At 36.0% G+C, this 19,238-nt stretch overlaps 1 protein-coding gene across 9 annotated transcripts in view; it reads right to left on the reverse strand.

The window, feature by feature from the left end:
* The window catches only part of EPHA7 (EPH receptor A7), a 290,760-nt gene that overhangs the window by 33,574 nt on the left and 237,948 nt on the right, over positions 1–19,238 (reverse strand). For 3 of the 9 annotated variants that reach the window (XM_073626950.1, XM_073626952.1, XM_073626947.1), the window contains exons 8-13: positions 17,331–17,439; positions 14,339–14,394; positions 9,769–9,894; positions 6,494–6,679; positions 6,036–6,097; positions 820–930 (exon numbers count right to left, since the gene is read on the reverse strand). In XM_073626950.1, coding sequence (XP_073483051.1) covers positions 820–930; positions 6,036–6,097; positions 6,494–6,679; positions 9,769–9,894; positions 14,339–14,394; positions 17,331–17,439 — 650 coding nt within the window. The remainder of the gene's footprint in view (positions 1–819; positions 931–6,035; positions 6,098–6,493; positions 6,680–9,768; positions 9,895–14,338; positions 14,395–17,330; positions 17,440–19,238) is intronic. The other 6 variants (XM_073626951.1, XM_073626949.1, XM_073626956.1 and 3 more) reach the window with 3 other exon arrangements.

Below are 19,238 nucleotides of genomic sequence, written 5' to 3' on the forward strand. Positions count from 1 at the left end.
AATTGGACAAAATTAACTAAACAATGAATATTCCTAATATAAACATTTCAGAGGCTTGGTGGATAGAACCCAAAGTGGATAGAATCCATATACTTGCAGCTTTAAACACAGTGCTATAATTAGGGCCCGCATAGGGCAGAAACGTATGGACGTGTGGGAGATCCTTGTGGGAGATCATGTTGTATTTTATCCTGGATTAAAGGAAAGTATTGCATGTGACTCAGAACTGGGTGCACCGCATCTTACAAAAGCTGGAGTTGAGTGGCAGCTTGCTGTTATCTGGAACAATCTATGTGCTCACAGCACACAGAGGAGATAACTACAGTTTTATGCTGTAGTCCCCTCCAGCCCCACCCCCTCCCCCTGGAACATGTCAGCTTGGAGTGGATCTAAAAACCAGTAGAAATACAATAAACATGTGATTTTATTATACAATTTAGGCATTGATTAGAGTGGGACAATGTGTTCCATGCTTTTGGTCCTCTAGGATATTCCATAATGATTTAGACTCTATGGTTGAACTTCTTTAAGCAATACAAGGAGAGAGGGCTGTGTGGCTGTTGAGCAATGAAAACAATCGTTCAGACTTAATTTTTTTTGATGCTCGATAGCTACCTGATGTTTACAGTAACTGCATGCAGGACACTGACAATTTGGAGAATGGAAGCCCTAAGCAGTAATTCCTGTATCATCCTTTATAAATACATTTAGATTATAATAAAATCTTTAACACCTACACATGGAACAATTTTAAAACAAATGGGATTTATGAATAATATGGATGGCTGTGCTGCTTTGAATGGCTGAATGTGTATTTACCTGGGCATTTGGTCCCGGGGTGTTTAGTGTTTGGACTTTTACAAAGGGCATTGTCTGAGTAGATCCAGTACGTTTACTTTTAGGAGCTGAAGTAAACATTTCCAAAGATTTCTGAAGCAGAAAATGATCAGAGCTTAGTTTGATATATATATATATATATATATATATATATATATATATATATATATATATATATATATATATATATATATATATATATATGTATATGCAATAACAACTTACACTGAAATGAATATAAAAGTGTACTTTCTGGTAAATATTTCACTTTGCCAAAAATTAACCCCCATAAGAGTTGTAAGGGTATTTTGTGCAGTGCTGAAAATATGGCGCTGGGATACTAGGATTGTAAAATACTTACAACCACCAGATTAATTTCACCTTAGCCTACCAATACTGGCAATATCGGCCAACTATTGTGAAGTCTGTGGAAACTTTTAGACCTCTTCAGAGAGACTTCTGGCTGATAGATGTTGAGGGAAAGGCTCAGTTGAGCTGTATATATGGACAGCTACTGTTTCTTCTAAAATATGTCTGGTGCCATCAGGGGAATTCAAACTAGACGAAAAAATTGTGTGATACAAGCAGTTTTGTCTGTGTGGCTGTTAGCCAATAAAGGCAACTGTTCATAATTCAGATTAATATGCCTAATGCCTGGCTGCCTCTAGATGTTTACTGCCATTTAACCTACTGAGAGCAAGTAAATGACTCCATGAGTGGTAGAAATATATAAGTGCAAAACATAAAAACTCAAATAAAAAGAAGAAACAAAAAATGTGTACATGTGAAGTACAATGATATTAATAGCGTGAAAATCTGAAAATCAAACAAACTCAGTCCATGGGTTCAAACATAAAAAGTTCATCAGTGAAAAAAAGCTTCCATGCACTATACAGCTCAGCAGCAACTAATCCCCCTATGAGTGGATTGACAAAGGAGAGAGATGTGCAGGATGGTGCAAATCCACTGACAGTGACTCCAATAAGTGAGAAAGTGATAAAGGTGGACTCTCACCCTCCGTGTTGGACCCCCTCCTTGGCAGGGTCTATCAGGCATGCAGATTTTTGCCCTCTGCAGGGACCGTGTAATGAGAAGATCTCCCCAGCAGCTGTCAGGAATGTTGTCTCCGATCCGGGCTGGTCCAAGTGAAACGCCTGGAGAGGGGGGAAGGAAAGCTCTCTTGCTCCCAGTGTGGGGCAAAGGAAAAAGCAAAAGAGCGGAGCTCCAATAGTGTAAAAAGTTTCGGAATTTATTCAATAAAAGTACAGACCGCAACGGAGAGTGCACGCTCCGTGAGGTAAAAATACAATTAAAAACAAGCCGGCATATAAGAATCGTAATAACCCGTGCATAACATGGGGCAATCGTGACGGCTTACAACGTAGCCACGCCCTATATGTTTCGTCATTAGTAGACGTCTTCAAAGGGGCCCTCTCCGTTGCGGTCTGTACTTTTATTGAATAAATTCCGAAACTTTTTACACTATTGGAGCTCCGCTCTTTTGCTTTTTCCTTTGCCACACTGGGAGCAAGAGAGCTTTCCTTCCCCCCTCTCCAGGCGTTTCACTTGGACCAGCCCGGATCGGAGACAACATTCCTGACAGCTGCTGGGGAGATCTTCTCATTACACGGTCCCTGCAGAGGGCAAAAATCTGCATGCCTGATAGACCCTGCCAAGGAGGGTGTCCCACACGGAGGGTAAGAGTCCACCTTTATCACTTTCTCACTTATTGGAGTCACCGTCAGTGGATTTGCACCATCCTGCACATCTCTCTCCTTTGTCAATCCACTCATATGGGGATTAGTTGCTGCTGAGCTGTATAGTGGATGGAAGCTTTTTTTCACTGATGAACTTTTTATGTTTGAACCCATGGACTGAGTTTGTTTGATTTTCAGATTTTCACGCTATTAATATCATTGTACTTCACATGTACACATTTTTTGTTTCTTCTTTTTATTTGAGTTTTTATGTTTTGCACTTATATATTTCTACCACTCATGGAGTCATTTACTTGCTCTCAGTAGATTGTGGTTTTTACTACCACCCACATGTATTCACATCTATGTGTGTATTTTCATATAATTAGCGCACTTTATTTATTTTTTATTTTTCATGGTATACACAGATATTGGTGTATTTTGTGTGCAGCTTTTACCTTTGACCTTTTTTGCTCTGCAGCGCGGTTTTTCTTTTTATTTTTGAACACTGCCATTTAACCACCTGTATAATTCAGACAGTAACGTTTTGGAGAATGGGACTGCTACTATCCTTGTCTCTCTTATTATAAACAAAATTTAGAGAATCTTTGATCCTTTTTCTCTGTTATTCAAATAGGGAAGTCTGCCCTGGAAACATGGAAGTTAACACCTAACTAGATTTATCAGCATATAAAGTAAACCCCAGTTAAGCTCTGCCCTTATTATTCATTACATATAGATGGGCCCAATGCTGTACTTTACTAGATTAAAATATGAACCACATTTCACAGGTACCTTGATCATGGTGTGTAGCTTTCAGGTGTTCTTAAATGTACACAACTCTTTAGTTTTCAAACTTCATAGGTTTTATGAACTTCTGATAAATTTCCCCTCCTTGCACCTCCCAATGATAGTTAAAAACTGATTAGATGTTTGCCATTTTCTCTGTTTGGAACTTGTAAAGCATCTCTACATTTTTAAAGTGATGCACTCTCTATGGATCATTGTTTTATATGTCTTTATTTCAGAACACCTACATAGATCAAAGCAAGAAACCTAATTCCAGTGAAACGTTAAATAACAATGTGTAATATCTAATGAACTTTACAAGTATGTTATTTTAAAAGTATGCTAGAAAAAAGTTTAAAGTTGATCTCCTTCCATTTCTTATTTCCATTAATCTAGTCATATACACAAAGACTACCGCTGACCAATATTGGCAGACTAACTGAACTTTGTAAAAAATTTTCAAGCAGAAAAATCACACCCTTTATTAAATAGTTACATGGTTGACCCATGAAACAACACTAAATCTCTAGGTGTAAATGTTAGACTGGTAAAATTGCCAATACATTTACATTGAAAGTAAAGCACTCTTTAAATGAACTTGCATCCAGTGTTTTAGTATTCTGTTACTCCAATTTTCGTTTGTAAGTTTTATTAAACTTGTCACAACAAAGCAAGTGAGAATCTAGCAATAACAAAATTATCATGTCAGCATGACTGAACACATTTTCCCAGTTATACTTTCTGAATAAACACTTAAGATGCAGAAAACTATGTTGTTTTCAAGTTGCAGTTTGAATTCACTGACTGGACATTTGTTTGAAACTAACAAATAATTGGAACACTTCCTGCTGTAGTTGTGGATGTTTTAAGAGAAATGTCTAACTATGATGATTCATTAAACCTCACAGGAGCTTTATCAATTAAGTGTAGGAAGATGTCTGCAGGTAAAATATGGCAGTTATGGATGTGATAAAGCCCCTGGCTCAACAAAAAGCAGATAGGGCTACACATGACCAATTAAGAGTGAATATATAAAACAGACTCCTAAAAAGTATTAGTGTTAATGGACTGATTATAAAACTAGTTTCTCAAACCTTAATTGTGGTTTCCCACAATGTTTCAATCAAGATGTAAGGAAACATTTCAAAAGACTTACAAAGGAATGAGCAAGCAGCACAATTATTTTGCAGTGCAAATTTGATATGTGGCCCTACCTACTCCTGATAATAGTTTAAAGTAATCCTGCCAACACAGAAGTATAGGGGCTGCCACTGCTGACCTTTTTCTGAAAATGCTGGTTGCCTTGCTGTTACAATGATCTACTACTGGCTTTAATACTGTAAATCACTAATCTGAATCAAGCATGCAGTCAGAGAAAAGTCGGAAGCCCTCAGCTGCATTCTTATTCTAGGTAACCGATTCAAAACACTGAAGTCAGGGAGACATCATGGCAGCCAGACAAATAGCATTTTCATCAGCAGAGGTCAGCAATGGCAGCCTGCACATTTCTTTTGAGCAAAATTTCTAACAGGGCTTTCAAATGGGGGCCTAACTTATGGACTACAGAGCTGTGAGGAAATGAACACCTCTGACCTCTGTATAAGGCTATTCTGAATGTGCAAAATAAAAAAAAATACCGTGTTCCCTGTTATTTCGTTCCTGTACTTACAACTGCTACCTCCCAAAAAAGGAAGGCATGTGGGGCAGAAGAGAATGAATTAATACATTTGTTGTAATTTTTTAGTAGTCATTTAAAAAGCCCAAAGCACAATCAACCCAGATCTGCTTCCACGTTTTATCTTAGAGAGTAGTATCTTACAGTATTGTAATCCATTGCATTCCAGAGAACTCAAATACCTCCTTTCCACTTTAAAGTCATACTCTACCTTTCTGGCAATTATAATTTTAAAATGACAAGGCAAGAAAATAATCAACTTTGTAAATAAGTTAAATCTGCTAATTTAAATTGTTTAAACTTTGCTTTTTGTTATGAATGAGTCTACGCAGTCATTATGCAGATAATCATAAATAATTATAGACAGCTGTGTATTATTTACAGAGAACAATTTTGAATACTACTGGACAAAATTAACATTTCAAACCCCCTTAAGGGCATAATGAGTGAGAATGTTAGTAACAGTATTTATAAACTTGATGATTTTATGTCCTTGGTTGTTCAAAGTTTGTTAGAAAAGTAGAGTAATGCTTTAAATTACTTCAGTTGTAAAAACTGTGCTGTACTAAAAGAAGACCAAGATGCAAAAGCTATTTTCTATATGTTTGAAATAACAGTTTCATACTGTATTAAAAAAAAAAAAGGGATAAACAGCACACAACTGATCATCTATGGAGCACCGTTGTTTTATTCTAAACGTAACCAGAAATGTATACAAATATAACAATATACATTTAACTATCTTAACATTAGTAAAACTTCTATTAAGTATAACCTTCCAAGCAATGGCTATATCAGGAAGAATAAAACATTACTAAGATTTAACAAGGGACTGTCCATTTTCCCTTGCCAGCCATCGAAATAAGACCTTAGACCACTAGGCTGCTTCAAACTCTGATGTTTAATTTAAAGGAATGGGTTTCCTATTATGCACCAATCAATACGGCTGAAGCAAAGGTAAATGTAAACATATATTCCATGCATATTTATGAAACACTAAACATTCATTCTCAAAATATTATGTGAACAGCACTCACCCTTAAAAATGCATCTAGAGCTCCATTCTCCATGTATTCAATTACAATCATTACCGGCTTTCCTAAAAACATGAAAAGTTAAATGTTTGTGCAACCTTCACCAAACCAAAACGACACGAGTTTTGATAAGAAACATCTTTCTGGACTAGAAAGTTTCCATTTAGAGAGTAGCAGAAATGGTAACAAGATAGGCAGTTTTAAACAGGGCAGAGCAAGGTATTTGAACATATAAATAATCAGAGTAGACATAAACTGGCGATAGCACGATGAAATGTACTTTCTTTCTATGTGAAGGATATATTGCAAACATGGTTAAAGTAAATTGAAGAGAAAGCCTACTTTTGTTTAGTAATTTCAATAATATCCATTTGTACATGACAAATATTTACAACAAGACTGAAAACATTCCACTCAAGCGTAACAAAACCTCAAAGCCACAAAGTGGGAGATTTGCTTACCGCGTGTTACAACTCCTTCCAAATGAACAACATTTGGATGGTCAAACTGGCCCATTATACTTGCTTCACACAAAAAGTCTCTTCTCTGTTTTTCTGTATAGCCAACTTTAAGGGTTTTTATAGCAACAGCTACATCTCTCTTTCCGGGAAGCTTCAGCCGGCCACTGCACACTTCGCCAAATTCTCCTACAAAGAAAAGAAACAAAGAATTAGTGCGCTTAATTAAAAAAATACAGATTAAGATTAATGGTCTTCTGATGCAATTGTCTCTAGAGTATATGAGCTTGCACTAAAAAAATGATTGTGTCCCCTGTGTGGTAAAAAATTGTCTGAAAACACTAATCACCCTCTCTGTGATCCAGTGCTGCTTTCCATGTTCTCTTCCACCCTATTTTCTGTTTCACTTTTGGGTTGGATGAGACCCAGCATCATTCAACCAATTCCTATGAGCCCAGGCCCAGGCTTCCTAGACACACTTCTTGCAGATTTGTCAACATGCAGTCTGGGCTCATGGAGTGCTGTAAAGAACGACACTCAAATGTAAAAACGTAAGCACTATTTTTTGCAGCAGAGGACCACCCACCGCAAAGTACCCACTCCCCACATGACAAACTAGAAGAAGCCTGGATTAATATATGTAGGCTGAATTGTTTTTAATGTATTTTGGTGGTGGGGCTGGTGGGCTTTAATAAAAAAAGGGAAATATTCACTTAGCTTAGTGAAAAAAGTAAATTAATGCTTACTTTGCCAATGATGTGCAATTCTTAAAAATAAATCATCCGCTATGTATCTGTATCACTTTGCTTTGGTCACATAAGCCTCCCTGCATGATGTAAAAATTTGTTATCCAGGCACAGAAAAACGTGCATGCAGATATCAATCATCCCAAGTCAGAAGGGAAAAGTTGGGGTGATGCATAATTGTTCAGCAATGATTTGGAAAATTAGGCAATATTACATCCTTTATTATGTTGGAAGGCGAAAGGTGGCTAGGGGTTAGAGTCATTAAGGGCTGGATGCTAAAGCACATTCATTACCTATGTGAAATTACCACACTGATCCAGTGTTTAAACATACCCTACGTAGAGACCCTATCTGTGTCAGGGAAAAAAGTGATCAGGTTTCTGCAGCATCAAAGTCCCCAAACACTCAAATTTCCATTAGTTTCAAGGAGGTGCAGCTTGACACAAAGCTAATACTTCTCTGAATGCTTGTGTGTATTGAGCTATCCATTTCAGTACAGCCTTTCTAGCTTAAGCTTCAGGAACACCAGCTTAATAATCACACAATCCCTAGTTATCAAAAAGTAATTTTTCTGTGAATATTATCTAGATATTTGCATATTTCTTTGATAAAAAAAATCGGAACTTTGTGAAATCAGCTATTTTTCTAGCAAATGCTATATATGAAACAAACCAGGTGTAATATGTACTATAAGTTATGTGGCAGGCTATATTTAAACAGCTGTAGCCAAGATATTGTAATACAGTTTTACAGAACCCACAAAAGACCTAAGTGATGTATAAAATTATATTTTCTTCTCTAAGATATTGTATGAATAATTAAGTTAAATTTCAGTATGGTAAATACGCACCGCCACCTTATTCTAATGCAAACATAGGCAACATCCATGAAAGAACACCAATAAACAAGATTTACTGCCTTACCTTTAGTACTCATAAATTTTTACTGAGGAATAAAATAAAAATGCACTTGATTTTTGGTGCACCAGCAAGGTTGTGTTTGTGAAAGCTGTGTATGTTATTTGAGGTTTACCTCACGGAGCCATCAGACTGAAGCTGTTCGTACCAAGCCCCAGGTTTGCAATGACAGACAATAAACAAAAGGACATTTCAATGCAGTCACACAATCTCTTAAGGCCTGCTGTTGTTGCGAAACTCTCTTATCACAGATTTCACAAAATGACATACACACTGTATAATTTAGCGATCCTATCCCACCAGAACTAAGCACTGCATCCTGTCAGTTGATAGTGAACCTGATATTTAATATCTTTACCCTAATGACAATGAGCTTTTATTTTTTAATCTTGTGTTCAATTATATATTAAGTCAGGAAACGGGATTAGCTGTTTTCACCTGTAGGATTTATCTAAATAGAGTTGTTCATTGGATAACTTCCTTAGTCCTGTATAATTATACCTAAATGTGTGTGCTGGGAAACAATTTGGCATTTAACATTCATTACTTTGTTGCCTGTGGCGGCAGAAGTATGTGTCTGTCAAAAATGTCATTACAAATAATAAAGATATGTGCCACTACTGATAATATGTATTGAGTGTGTTATCATTTTTGAATAAAGCTGCTAGCTCCAGGTATCTCTGTTATGATGTGAACAATAATTTAGCTCTTACACATAGCTGTGTATTACTTGTCCCAACAAACACATGAGTGAACTCCAATGACATCCCTGTACAGCATGTACAAATAAGTTGCTAAAATGAATTGGACATTGCTTGCTTGTTTATTTTGATAGTTTACATACAGGATTGCTTTTATAATGACCAACTATACTCATAGCCGGTCCTAAAAAAAATGATCAAACCACCAAAATACATTTCCTTCATATGATATACACATATCATCTGAATCGTGGTGATATGTTTATCTTTGTACTGACATGGAAAACAGCAGGGTATATGCCAGACATTTTTTCGGTCGACCAATAAAATGTGCCTGTTGTTGAAGTGCACCATGGGGATCTTGCCAAATAACTATCACTTGAATCTGTTGAAATTGCAAGTACTGAATGAACTTTATCTAATATCCATGGGTAAATTAAAGGTAATATGACTTACAATATAAGACTTATATAGTCTTATGTCTATAGAAAGCAAAGAAATACACAGTTTAAAATAAAAACCAAAACCTCACTGGCTACAATGGGTAGCACCTTCAGGTGACCTTTAGTCCTTTTTTTTTTTTGCTTATACGTTCATGAACAGGTCAGTGTATATCAGTTTGTGATAAGAAGAGAGGAAACTTTTACTAGCAGTCATTTATTGCAGTAATTAAATGCAGCAAAAGAGTAAAATATAAAAATATTAACACCTACCCATACCACACACATCAAAACAATAGGACTTTTCGCAAGCACAGCATATTTCTGTATTTTTTAAGCCACTTTGCATTTAGAAATTCTGTTAAAAAGAAAATGTTTTACTTTTGAGCTGTAATTATTTGCCTGTCATATCATGTTTGATATTCCATCCTGGCTAAATGGAAATGTTGAAGAAAACAGACACCTCTGACTTACCTGCACCAATCACGCGCTCAATTTTTATACAGGATGCATCTAACTCCTTGGCAAATTGATGGACAGCTCTATTTGGATCTTCGTATGTTTCAGGGTCAATGTAGGTTTTGGTGCCTGGAAATTTAACTGTAATGATGTCAGAAAGCAGAACAGTGATGAAGGATTGCACACTGAGCAGTTATCTAGGACTGTCATTTTTACTGAGAGCTGCTAGGCAGAAGGTATTTCTTTCATGAAGCCAAATACATGTAAGAATCAGGATAATGTGCAAGCGCAGCATGATAACCAGTATGTGTACACATGCATATTAAACAAGATCCGGAGGAAAGAAAGTTAAATCTCAGCATACTAATATAGCACAGTGTAATTTGTTGAGTAACCCAACTGCTACAGTAACATTTGAGTGCTGCAGTGAAAATTACTTTTACGATGCTGCCTGGGCTGTGATATCATTCAAAAATATACATTTTAATGTCTTAGTTTCCACTACTCCAATTTCCTAAGTGAGGTAGAAACTCAATCACTTGATAATGTAGTTACCACCAGCTAGATGTGCATATGCCCTTTGATTATGTGAATCAATTTAAGAAATGAATAGCACGTACCATAAAAAATACAGGCAGCATCATTAAGTAAGGCCAGGGCAACTGTAATGTGAACATTTAAAAAAAAAAAAAAACAAGCTAAGTAATGCTTAATACGCTGTAGCAAGGGTTCTCCGAACATGTGAAATTGATGCAATTAACTTGCTAATCATATCGCTATTACATTTTAAAAGCAAAAGAATATTCACAAATCTTAGTGGCCCATCATTTAAAACTCAGTACTTCAGACTTAATTTGATAATGGAACTTTTTTTTTGTTTTAAAACTTGCAAATTTGTGTTTAAATAAAATATTGTGGCTGGAGGGACAATACAGTGTTTTCAGGAAAAGTTAAAATTTCACTTCAGTCTCTGATTCCTAGTGCATTGACAGGGACACCCCAACACGCTCCCACAAATTCAAAGTTGGTTAATATGTAATAGAGGGACACTGGTGCTGATTTTCTGTATAGCCACTCTTTGAACTGAAGGCTGATAGAGAAATAGAAAGCAATCCCTAAAATGTTTCCCATATCTCAACATGCCTTTCAACATCTAAGGGAATGTAAGCTTTAAACAGCTACAAATCTTACATCTATGGTCAAATTGTGTTTGCTATAGAAAAATATCCTCTTTATGCACAACACCACATGTTATACATGCAGACAGTGTGATTAAAGTAAACTCTGCTTTCAATTCTGATTTTTGACAGGGCAATTTTTGGAATACCAGGGGTAAGGATTGAAAGCATAGAAAGGTTCACTGTGAATGTGACCAAGAATATTAATGCATTCACAAAATTCCTGAAATCTGCTGCATTTATTGTTTTTGTTTATTTATATATATTTGTCATGTTTTTTCACCAGTTTGATTACTCTATCAAACTGTATTCTTACAATTCCAGGATGAAAACAATAGCATAAAAAGAAAGCATTGCTGCATAAATTAACGATTTCTTGAGACACTAGCATCACTGACTTCTCATTTAAATAAATCATATTTTTGACAATATTGAGCAACAGTTTGAATGGAATGGCAGCAATTAATTTATCTTTCAGCTCTCATTTGCATAATTCAATCACTTAGTCTGTATTTTTTTGCTATCAACACCTTGCTCATATCTGTTAGTGAGTCTGAAATAGATGAATGAGGGAGAGAGAGTGGGAGGGCATAGAAAACAATAGGTTAACCTCCTACAATGTCATTTCAGGCAGGCAGATGGAGAACGAGCCACACTCTCGTTTTCCATGATAAGCGGCCTGGATTCCAAGTAACCTCGTGCATCTCAAACGGGCCTCTGATGGTTCTTTATTCAAGCTGTCATAAAACATTTTGACAGGAGAGAGCTACTCTGGCATACCAACATGAAATAGTGTTGGCTGGGATCTCAAAGCATTGTTGGTAGGAAACCATAGGAGGAAATAAAAATGTAAATTGCAATTGCTTTAGTAAACAGAGCTATTGTTTTTTAAAAGAGCTTGATTCAATGAAAGATGGAAGTGCATAGAAAATTAAGGTACAGTGTGGACCTCACTAAACCAAGTTTAATGCTTTTTTCCACAAGGAAAAAAATCAATAAAAAGGCATTCATAGTCCTGAAAATTTGCTTTATACAAAAGAACAATAACACAAAACCAACTGTAAATAGCTGGTGACCACTGTGTTCTGTTGCTGCTGATGCAGTCAGATTAAATTAATCACAAGCCTTCCCTTCAATGCGTGCTGACAAACTGGTTCAGCAAAAAATAAAATCTGGTCCTTTCCAAGAATACTTTGCTTAGAGCTGTGAAACTGGCAATCATGGATGCATAGGATAATAATACAGCTAAGCTGCAATTCAGAAATGCATCCTAACCTATCAAATTAACACAATATGAAGGCATTTTAGATAATAAAATAGTAAATAAAATGTTATGTAAATCGATTTTTATAATGTAATTAAATTACAAGCAAGCAAGTTAAGTAAATAATATAGATCAGGGTGTGTGCAATATGCTTTTTATAGTGATAAGCATGTTCTTTATTGAGAAATCATTTTGCACATCAATTTGCACATCTCTCATTTTAAAATGAATCTTTCTTCACCATTTTGGATAAAGCAAGGAGTACAACCTCTGCATGGGTTTTACTGCTACCTGGAGCTTCACTATGGAAATTTTTCTTTGTACCTCTCCTAGTAACACCACTATCACTAAAACAAACAGCAAGTAAAAAAGGCAGCACTAAAAAGGCAGCAAAAAAGGCAGCAATTTCTTTATAGGAGTAGGGAAAAGCTGGAACTCCAGCTCTCAACTTTTTATTGCTATCTGTGTCCCCACTGAAGATTTTTCGTCACTTCTTGTCTTATGCCGCGTACACACGAGCGGACTGTCCGGCAGAAAAGGTCCGACAGAACGATTCCGTCGGACATTCCGATCGTGTGTGGGCTTCAATGGACCTTCATCTGACCTTTTCTGACGAAAATTCCGACGGACCTAGAGTCCGATCGAAAAATCTGTTTGTCTATATGCTAGTCCGACGGACAAAAAAGGACGCAAGGGCAGCTATTGGCTTTGAACTTCCTTATTCTAGTCCGGTCGTACATCATCACATTCAAAACGATCTGACTTTGGTGTGATCGTGTGTAGGCAAGTCCGTTTTGTTGGAACTCCGTGGCAACTCCGTCGAAAAGTCCCTCAGAGTTCTGGCGGACGAGAAGTCTGCTCGTGTCTACGCGGCATTAGTGTTAAATGTGTGTGATGTGTGTGTGATGTGTGTGTGGGAGGGTCTATTTGAATTAAAATGAAAACTCGAGTTTCTAACCCTTTCTCTCTATCCAAAGGTTTGGCTTACTGACACAATACATAGGATGCTTGATATAGCATATAGCATGCACTGTATATCATTTAAAATGTGGGCATGTCATTAATTCCAGCAGATTAAAATCCAAGAGACACCCACTAAGCATTCTTTTTTTTTTTAAAGGTGATCTAAGCATATTGCATAAAACAGAACTTAGATCATGCACCCTTGCTAGTGGTATTAAATACTGACAGATTTGCTTAAAGGGTATGTTATGGAATGCAAAGGCGCTCAGTTGTATAAAAGTAAGTTCACAAGATTTTTCAGTCGTGATTTTATACATTTATAGATAAATGTACAGTGCACATACTGTAAATGTCACAAAGCTTATAAAATCTTGTAGGGAGAAATACAAACGGGGAAATATCTAAACCAAGATTGCCATCATTAAGGCATGAACATGGGTAAAGTAGCTTACTGTATCAGCACTTTCTAATTTCTGTCATAAATATAAATGAATTGTGTTCTTCTTCATCTAATTTCCATGTCCTCATTTTGTCTTAGAAGATTGATGCTTGCAGATATTGTCTCTGCTCTTATTTATAATTGCTTCTTCTTCCTGGGATATTTCTCAATTGTGAGTCAAATAACCATCCACATTAAATCTAGAATAAAGAATTGGGCCAAGAGCATGTCATTTTGCTCATATTCAGGCTGGTAAAATCTGTAGATTTTGCTAATCCCCTGCTCTGGGTTGTAAATTTTGGCCTGCTTATTTTTACCTACATATGTAGGTAAATCATATTACAAACGCTTATCAGAAATGTATTGTGTTGAGTGCATAAAGAGTGCCGTGTTTAGCAAAGTTGCAATGATTGCATCTCATTAAGATGATTGACAAGAGACTGTGAAAAAACAGCTATAAGCGAAGACCACAGAAACTTGACCACTGACCTTCAAATTACTGAATCTCATGGGAGGTCCTTAAAATGGTGTGAAAGTACTAATCACAGAAGTGAACAATATGACTGCTTGTTTGATGACAAGTATATGTGCTAAGTGGAGTAAGGTTTAGCTGTGATTTACCGGGTCCCCTTGGCATACTAAAGTCACTCTTCTCATGGAGAAGATTAATTACTAAATACAAATTAATAACATTTGTAAACTAGAATGTGTTTCTTGAAAATAAAGAAATCAAACACTTACAATGAAAGTATAGTTCTTCATCTCCTTCCTGATCAGCTTTGCTATAACCACAATGCCTAGACAAAAAAAATGTTTTTTTTATGTATTACCTGAAGATATGCCTCATGAAATGTTATATATACTGCATACCCACACACCCAATATATATATATATATATATATATATATATATATATATATATATATATAAAATATATATATTCATATATATATATAAAATATATATATATTCATATATATATATATATATATATATATATATATATATATATATATATATATATATATAAATAAATAAATAAAATATATATATATATATATATATATATATATATATATATATTGGGTGTGTGGGTGTATATATATATATATAAACATACACACACTACATTACCAAAAGCATTGGGACGGCTGCTTTTACATGTACATGTCCTAAACCTTGTGGACAGCCTTCCCAGAAGAGTTGAAGCTGTTATAGCTGCAAAGGGTGGGCCAACTTAATATTGAACCCTATGGACTAAGAATGGGATGCCATTAAAGTTCATGTGTGTGTGTAAAGGCAGGTGTTCCAATAGTTTTGATAATATAGTGTATATATATATATATATATATATATATATATATATATATATATATACATATATATATATATATATATATACAGTACTGAGCAAAAAATGTAGACAGATGTGAAAATTCAGAATGAGAAATCCATATCAAATTAATATTTTGTTTGACCACCCTTTGCCTTCAAAACAGCATTAATTCTTCTAGGTACACTTGCACACGGTTTTTTAAGGAACTCCACAGGTAGATTGTTCCAAACTTCTTGATGAACTAATCACAGATCTTCTTTGGATGTATGCTGCCTCAAAACCTTCTGTCTCTTCATGTAATCCCAGACAGACTCAAATATGTTGAAATCAGGGCTCTGGGAGCCAAACCATCACTTCCAGGACTCCTTGTTCATCTTTACGCTGAAGTTAGTGCTTCATGATATTGGCTGTATGTTTTGGTTCATTGTCCTGCTACATAATTAATTCTTGGGCCAATTACATGCCTCCCTGATGGTAAGGCATGATGGATAAGTATCTGCCTGTATTTCTCAGCATTGAGAACATCATTGAACCTGACCAAATCTATTTGCAGAAATGCAGCCCCAAACTTGCAAGGAACCTCCACCATTCTTCACTATTACCTGCAGACACTCATTATTGCACCGCCCTCCAAATTTTGACTCATCAGTCCAGAGCACCTGCTGCCACTTTTCTGCACCACAGTTCCTTTGTTTCTTGCATAGTTGAGTCTCTTAGCCTTGTTTGCATGTTGGAGAAATGGCTTTTTGGATGCATTTTTTCATGAAGCCCACTTCTGGCCAGACTACTTTGCACAGTAGATGGGTGTACCTAAGTTCCTCTGGTTTCCAACAGTTCTGTGCTGATGGCACTGCTGGGCATCTTCCAAGGTCAAAGGGAAGTAAGCATGATATGTCTTTTATCTGCTGCATTAAGCTATCTTGGCTGACCACTGCATCTGCGGTCCTCAACGTTGCCCGATCAATTGTGTCCTCAATTCTGAGAAATACAGGTAGATACTTATCCATCATGCCATACTATCAGGGAGGCATGTGATTGCCCCCCAAATTTATTCTGTAGCAGGACGACGAACCAAAGCATAAAGTCAATATCATTAAGAATTATCATCAGCGTAAAAAAGAACAAAGAGTCCTGGAAGTGATGGTTTTGCTCCCAGAGCCCTGATCTCAACATTATCGAGTGTGTCTGGGATTACATGAAGTGACAGTAGGATTTGAGGCAGTTTACACCAACAGAAGATATGTGGTTAGTTCTCCAAGATGTTTGGAACAACCTACCTGTCAAGTTCCTTCAAAAAACGTGTGCAAGTGTACCTAGAAGGGTGGTCGCTGGTTTGAAGCCAAAGGGGAGTCACACCAAATATTGAATTGATTTCCATTTTTATTCTGTTCGCTCATCCTGCATTTTGTAAGTTGATTGAAAATAAACAATTAAAAGCACTCTTACCTTGCAGCATTTTTTCACACCTGCCTAAAATGTTTGCACAGAAATATAATACATACAGGTATATGTATATATATATAGAGAGATATATAGATATATCTATATATCTCTCTATATATATATATATATCTATATATATAGAGATATAGATATATATCAGAATCATAAAGGTGTGCTTCTATCAAGACAAAACAGCAGCTCTGAACTGTAAGTCATACAAGTAGCATAGTAATGTAAATATTAGATTGCAGATGGAATTTGCATAATGATCAGTTTCCAGCTTGATCTTTTTCTTTATTTTACTAAGTACACAAACTATACATCTTTGAACTGAAGCCTATTGAACATGCATTTGAAGTTACAGTTACCCACAGTTCCTCAAGTTACTGATATGTTATTAAGATTTTAAAATTTGGTCAGCAGGCTTTTCTTGCAACAAAAACACAATAGATAGATATTCTGGATATTATGCAGATATACAAGAATTCTCCTAACTCATAACTATCACAAGGCAGTAGTGAAAGGTACATAGATATCTTAAAAGAGGCCGTACACAAGGTGATAAGGCCAATCAGCTGAGTTTTTAACTAAAACCACCTTTGTCATATTTTGCCTGCATATAAATGATTACATTTAAAAATGAGAGTTTTAAGATGAACATTTGATAAGAAGCTGTATGATGTATACTAAAAGATTTAGTCATCATATAGCTATATTTCTAATCCTATGTCCAACGGAATATAGTTTATCCTTGGATGTTGTTTTCATTCTATACACAGAGGAATTATCCTAACCATCAGCTAGCACTGAATCTTCACAGTGGCACTGTCTAAAGTTTCTGTATTCTGGCTCCCTGTTACTTACAGAGTGCTATAAATCGTATTCTTAATTTAGTTTGTGCATTCTTCTCTATTATTTCAGGTCTTTAAAATAAAATAATAAAAAAAAATCACCTTCTCCCTATGATGAAGCCAAAAACCATGAAGACAAGAATAATAGTGCCTGCCACGGCAACCACTGCAATTATAATGACTGGATTCTGCTCACTGGTTACAGCAGTAGCTGCAAAAAAAATACAACAGTAAAGATATAAATTATTTTAAAATATTAAACACATTTTAAAATATACTGTGCATCAGTATCACATTTGCATTAATAACACCATTATAGGTCACTAGTTTAATATTTTGATGACCAGGTCAACAATTTACTGTACACCCCAAGTCTGCAGTTCAAACCAAATCAATCTGTCACAGAGTTCCTTAACACCCCTGGTCATGCAGAAATTAAAGTGTATGTTCAACCATTTTTTTTTTTAGTTTTGATTAGAGACTAGAAGAATTAGAACCCTTGCGGGAAATTTACTGGGCCACCCATTAGAGAAATTTCCCTTGACTTACTGTTACAGTGACAAACTTTAAAAATACACAGAGATCTCAATTACAAGCTGAAAATGTCACTAGCCTTTCTCTACACTACTAGACAAAATAAAAATATTTTTCTTCTGTTTAGTGTTTTTCCCTCATTTTCCTCATTTCCTGCCAGGTGAAACTGCTGTCACCTAGACAGTAAGGCATACTCTTCTCCCAGAAGAGCGATTCACGCTCAGATCACTCCTCAGAGAGCATTAGACAGGCAGTGAGGAGGTGTTTTATCACCTCCTCACTGCCTGCTTTTTCCCCCTAAATACTGGACAACCAGACGTGTTGTGTGCAGTTGCAGCGTGGGCCCATTCACATGAATGGGTCACCAACGGTGGGCTGTACTGCCCACCAAGCACAACAGGGGGTATAATTCTTGCTATGGCCATGGTATGTGTACAACCCTGGCCACTGCCTCTGCAGCAACCCAAATCACAAATGTAAACAAGCCGCAGAAAAACCCCAATGAGCTACAGATAGGAGAAACATGACAGGGGTTCTAATCTTTACCCACTCTATCCAGAACTTACAAAAAAAAAAATAGCCAGATTAAAACTTTAAAGAAACGTATGGGCATATTTATAAAGCAGTGAATGTGTAATTTACTAAACTTTCCTTGCAACTAAATCAATCATTGTAATTTAAAAACACATGCACCAGGAAGCTTTACCTGTAGTGAATGTTTGATGAATGAATGACACATTTACTGCTTTACAAATATGCTAAAAAAAACACATTGGGGTTAATTTACAAAAGGCAAATCCACTTTGCAATACAAGTGCAATGCAAGTGCACTTGGAAGTGCAGTCGCTGTAGATCTGAGGGGAAGATAGAAATGAAGGGAATCTCTGCTGATTTCTATCATCCAATCATGTACAAGCAAAAATGCTGTTTTTTATTTTCATTGCATGTCCCCCTCAGATCTACAGTGGCTGCACTTCCAAGTGCACTGCCAGTGCACTTGCAGTGCACTTGTAGTGCAAAGTGGATTTGTCTTCAGTAAATAAATCCCCTTGTTAGCAAACATAAAATACATATTACTATGTTGCCAATTATCTCATAAATATAATAATTAAAAAAAAAAAAACTCTTTTGCTTTTACTGTGACCAAGTACTCATGCCAGTACATATGCATACACACACATACACAACAAAAATGTATATATATATATATATATATATATATATATATATATATATATTATCTCACAAAAGTGAGTACACCTCTCACATTTTTGTAAATATTTTATTATATCTCTTCATGTGACAACACTGAAATGACACTTTGCTACAATGTAAAGCAGTGAGTGTACAGCTTGTATAACTGTAAATTTGCTGTCCCTTCAAAATAACTCAACACACAGCCATTAATGTCTAAACCGCTGGCAACAAAAGTAAGTATGCCCCTAAGTGAAAATGTCCAAATTGAGCTCAAAGTGT

The sequence above is a fragment of the Aquarana catesbeiana genome, linkage group LG04, assembly GCF_042186555.1.
Source record: "Aquarana catesbeiana isolate 2022-GZ linkage group LG04, ASM4218655v1, whole genome shotgun sequence".
Classification (NCBI taxonomy): domain Eukaryota; kingdom Metazoa; phylum Chordata; class Amphibia; order Anura; family Ranidae; genus Aquarana; species Aquarana catesbeiana.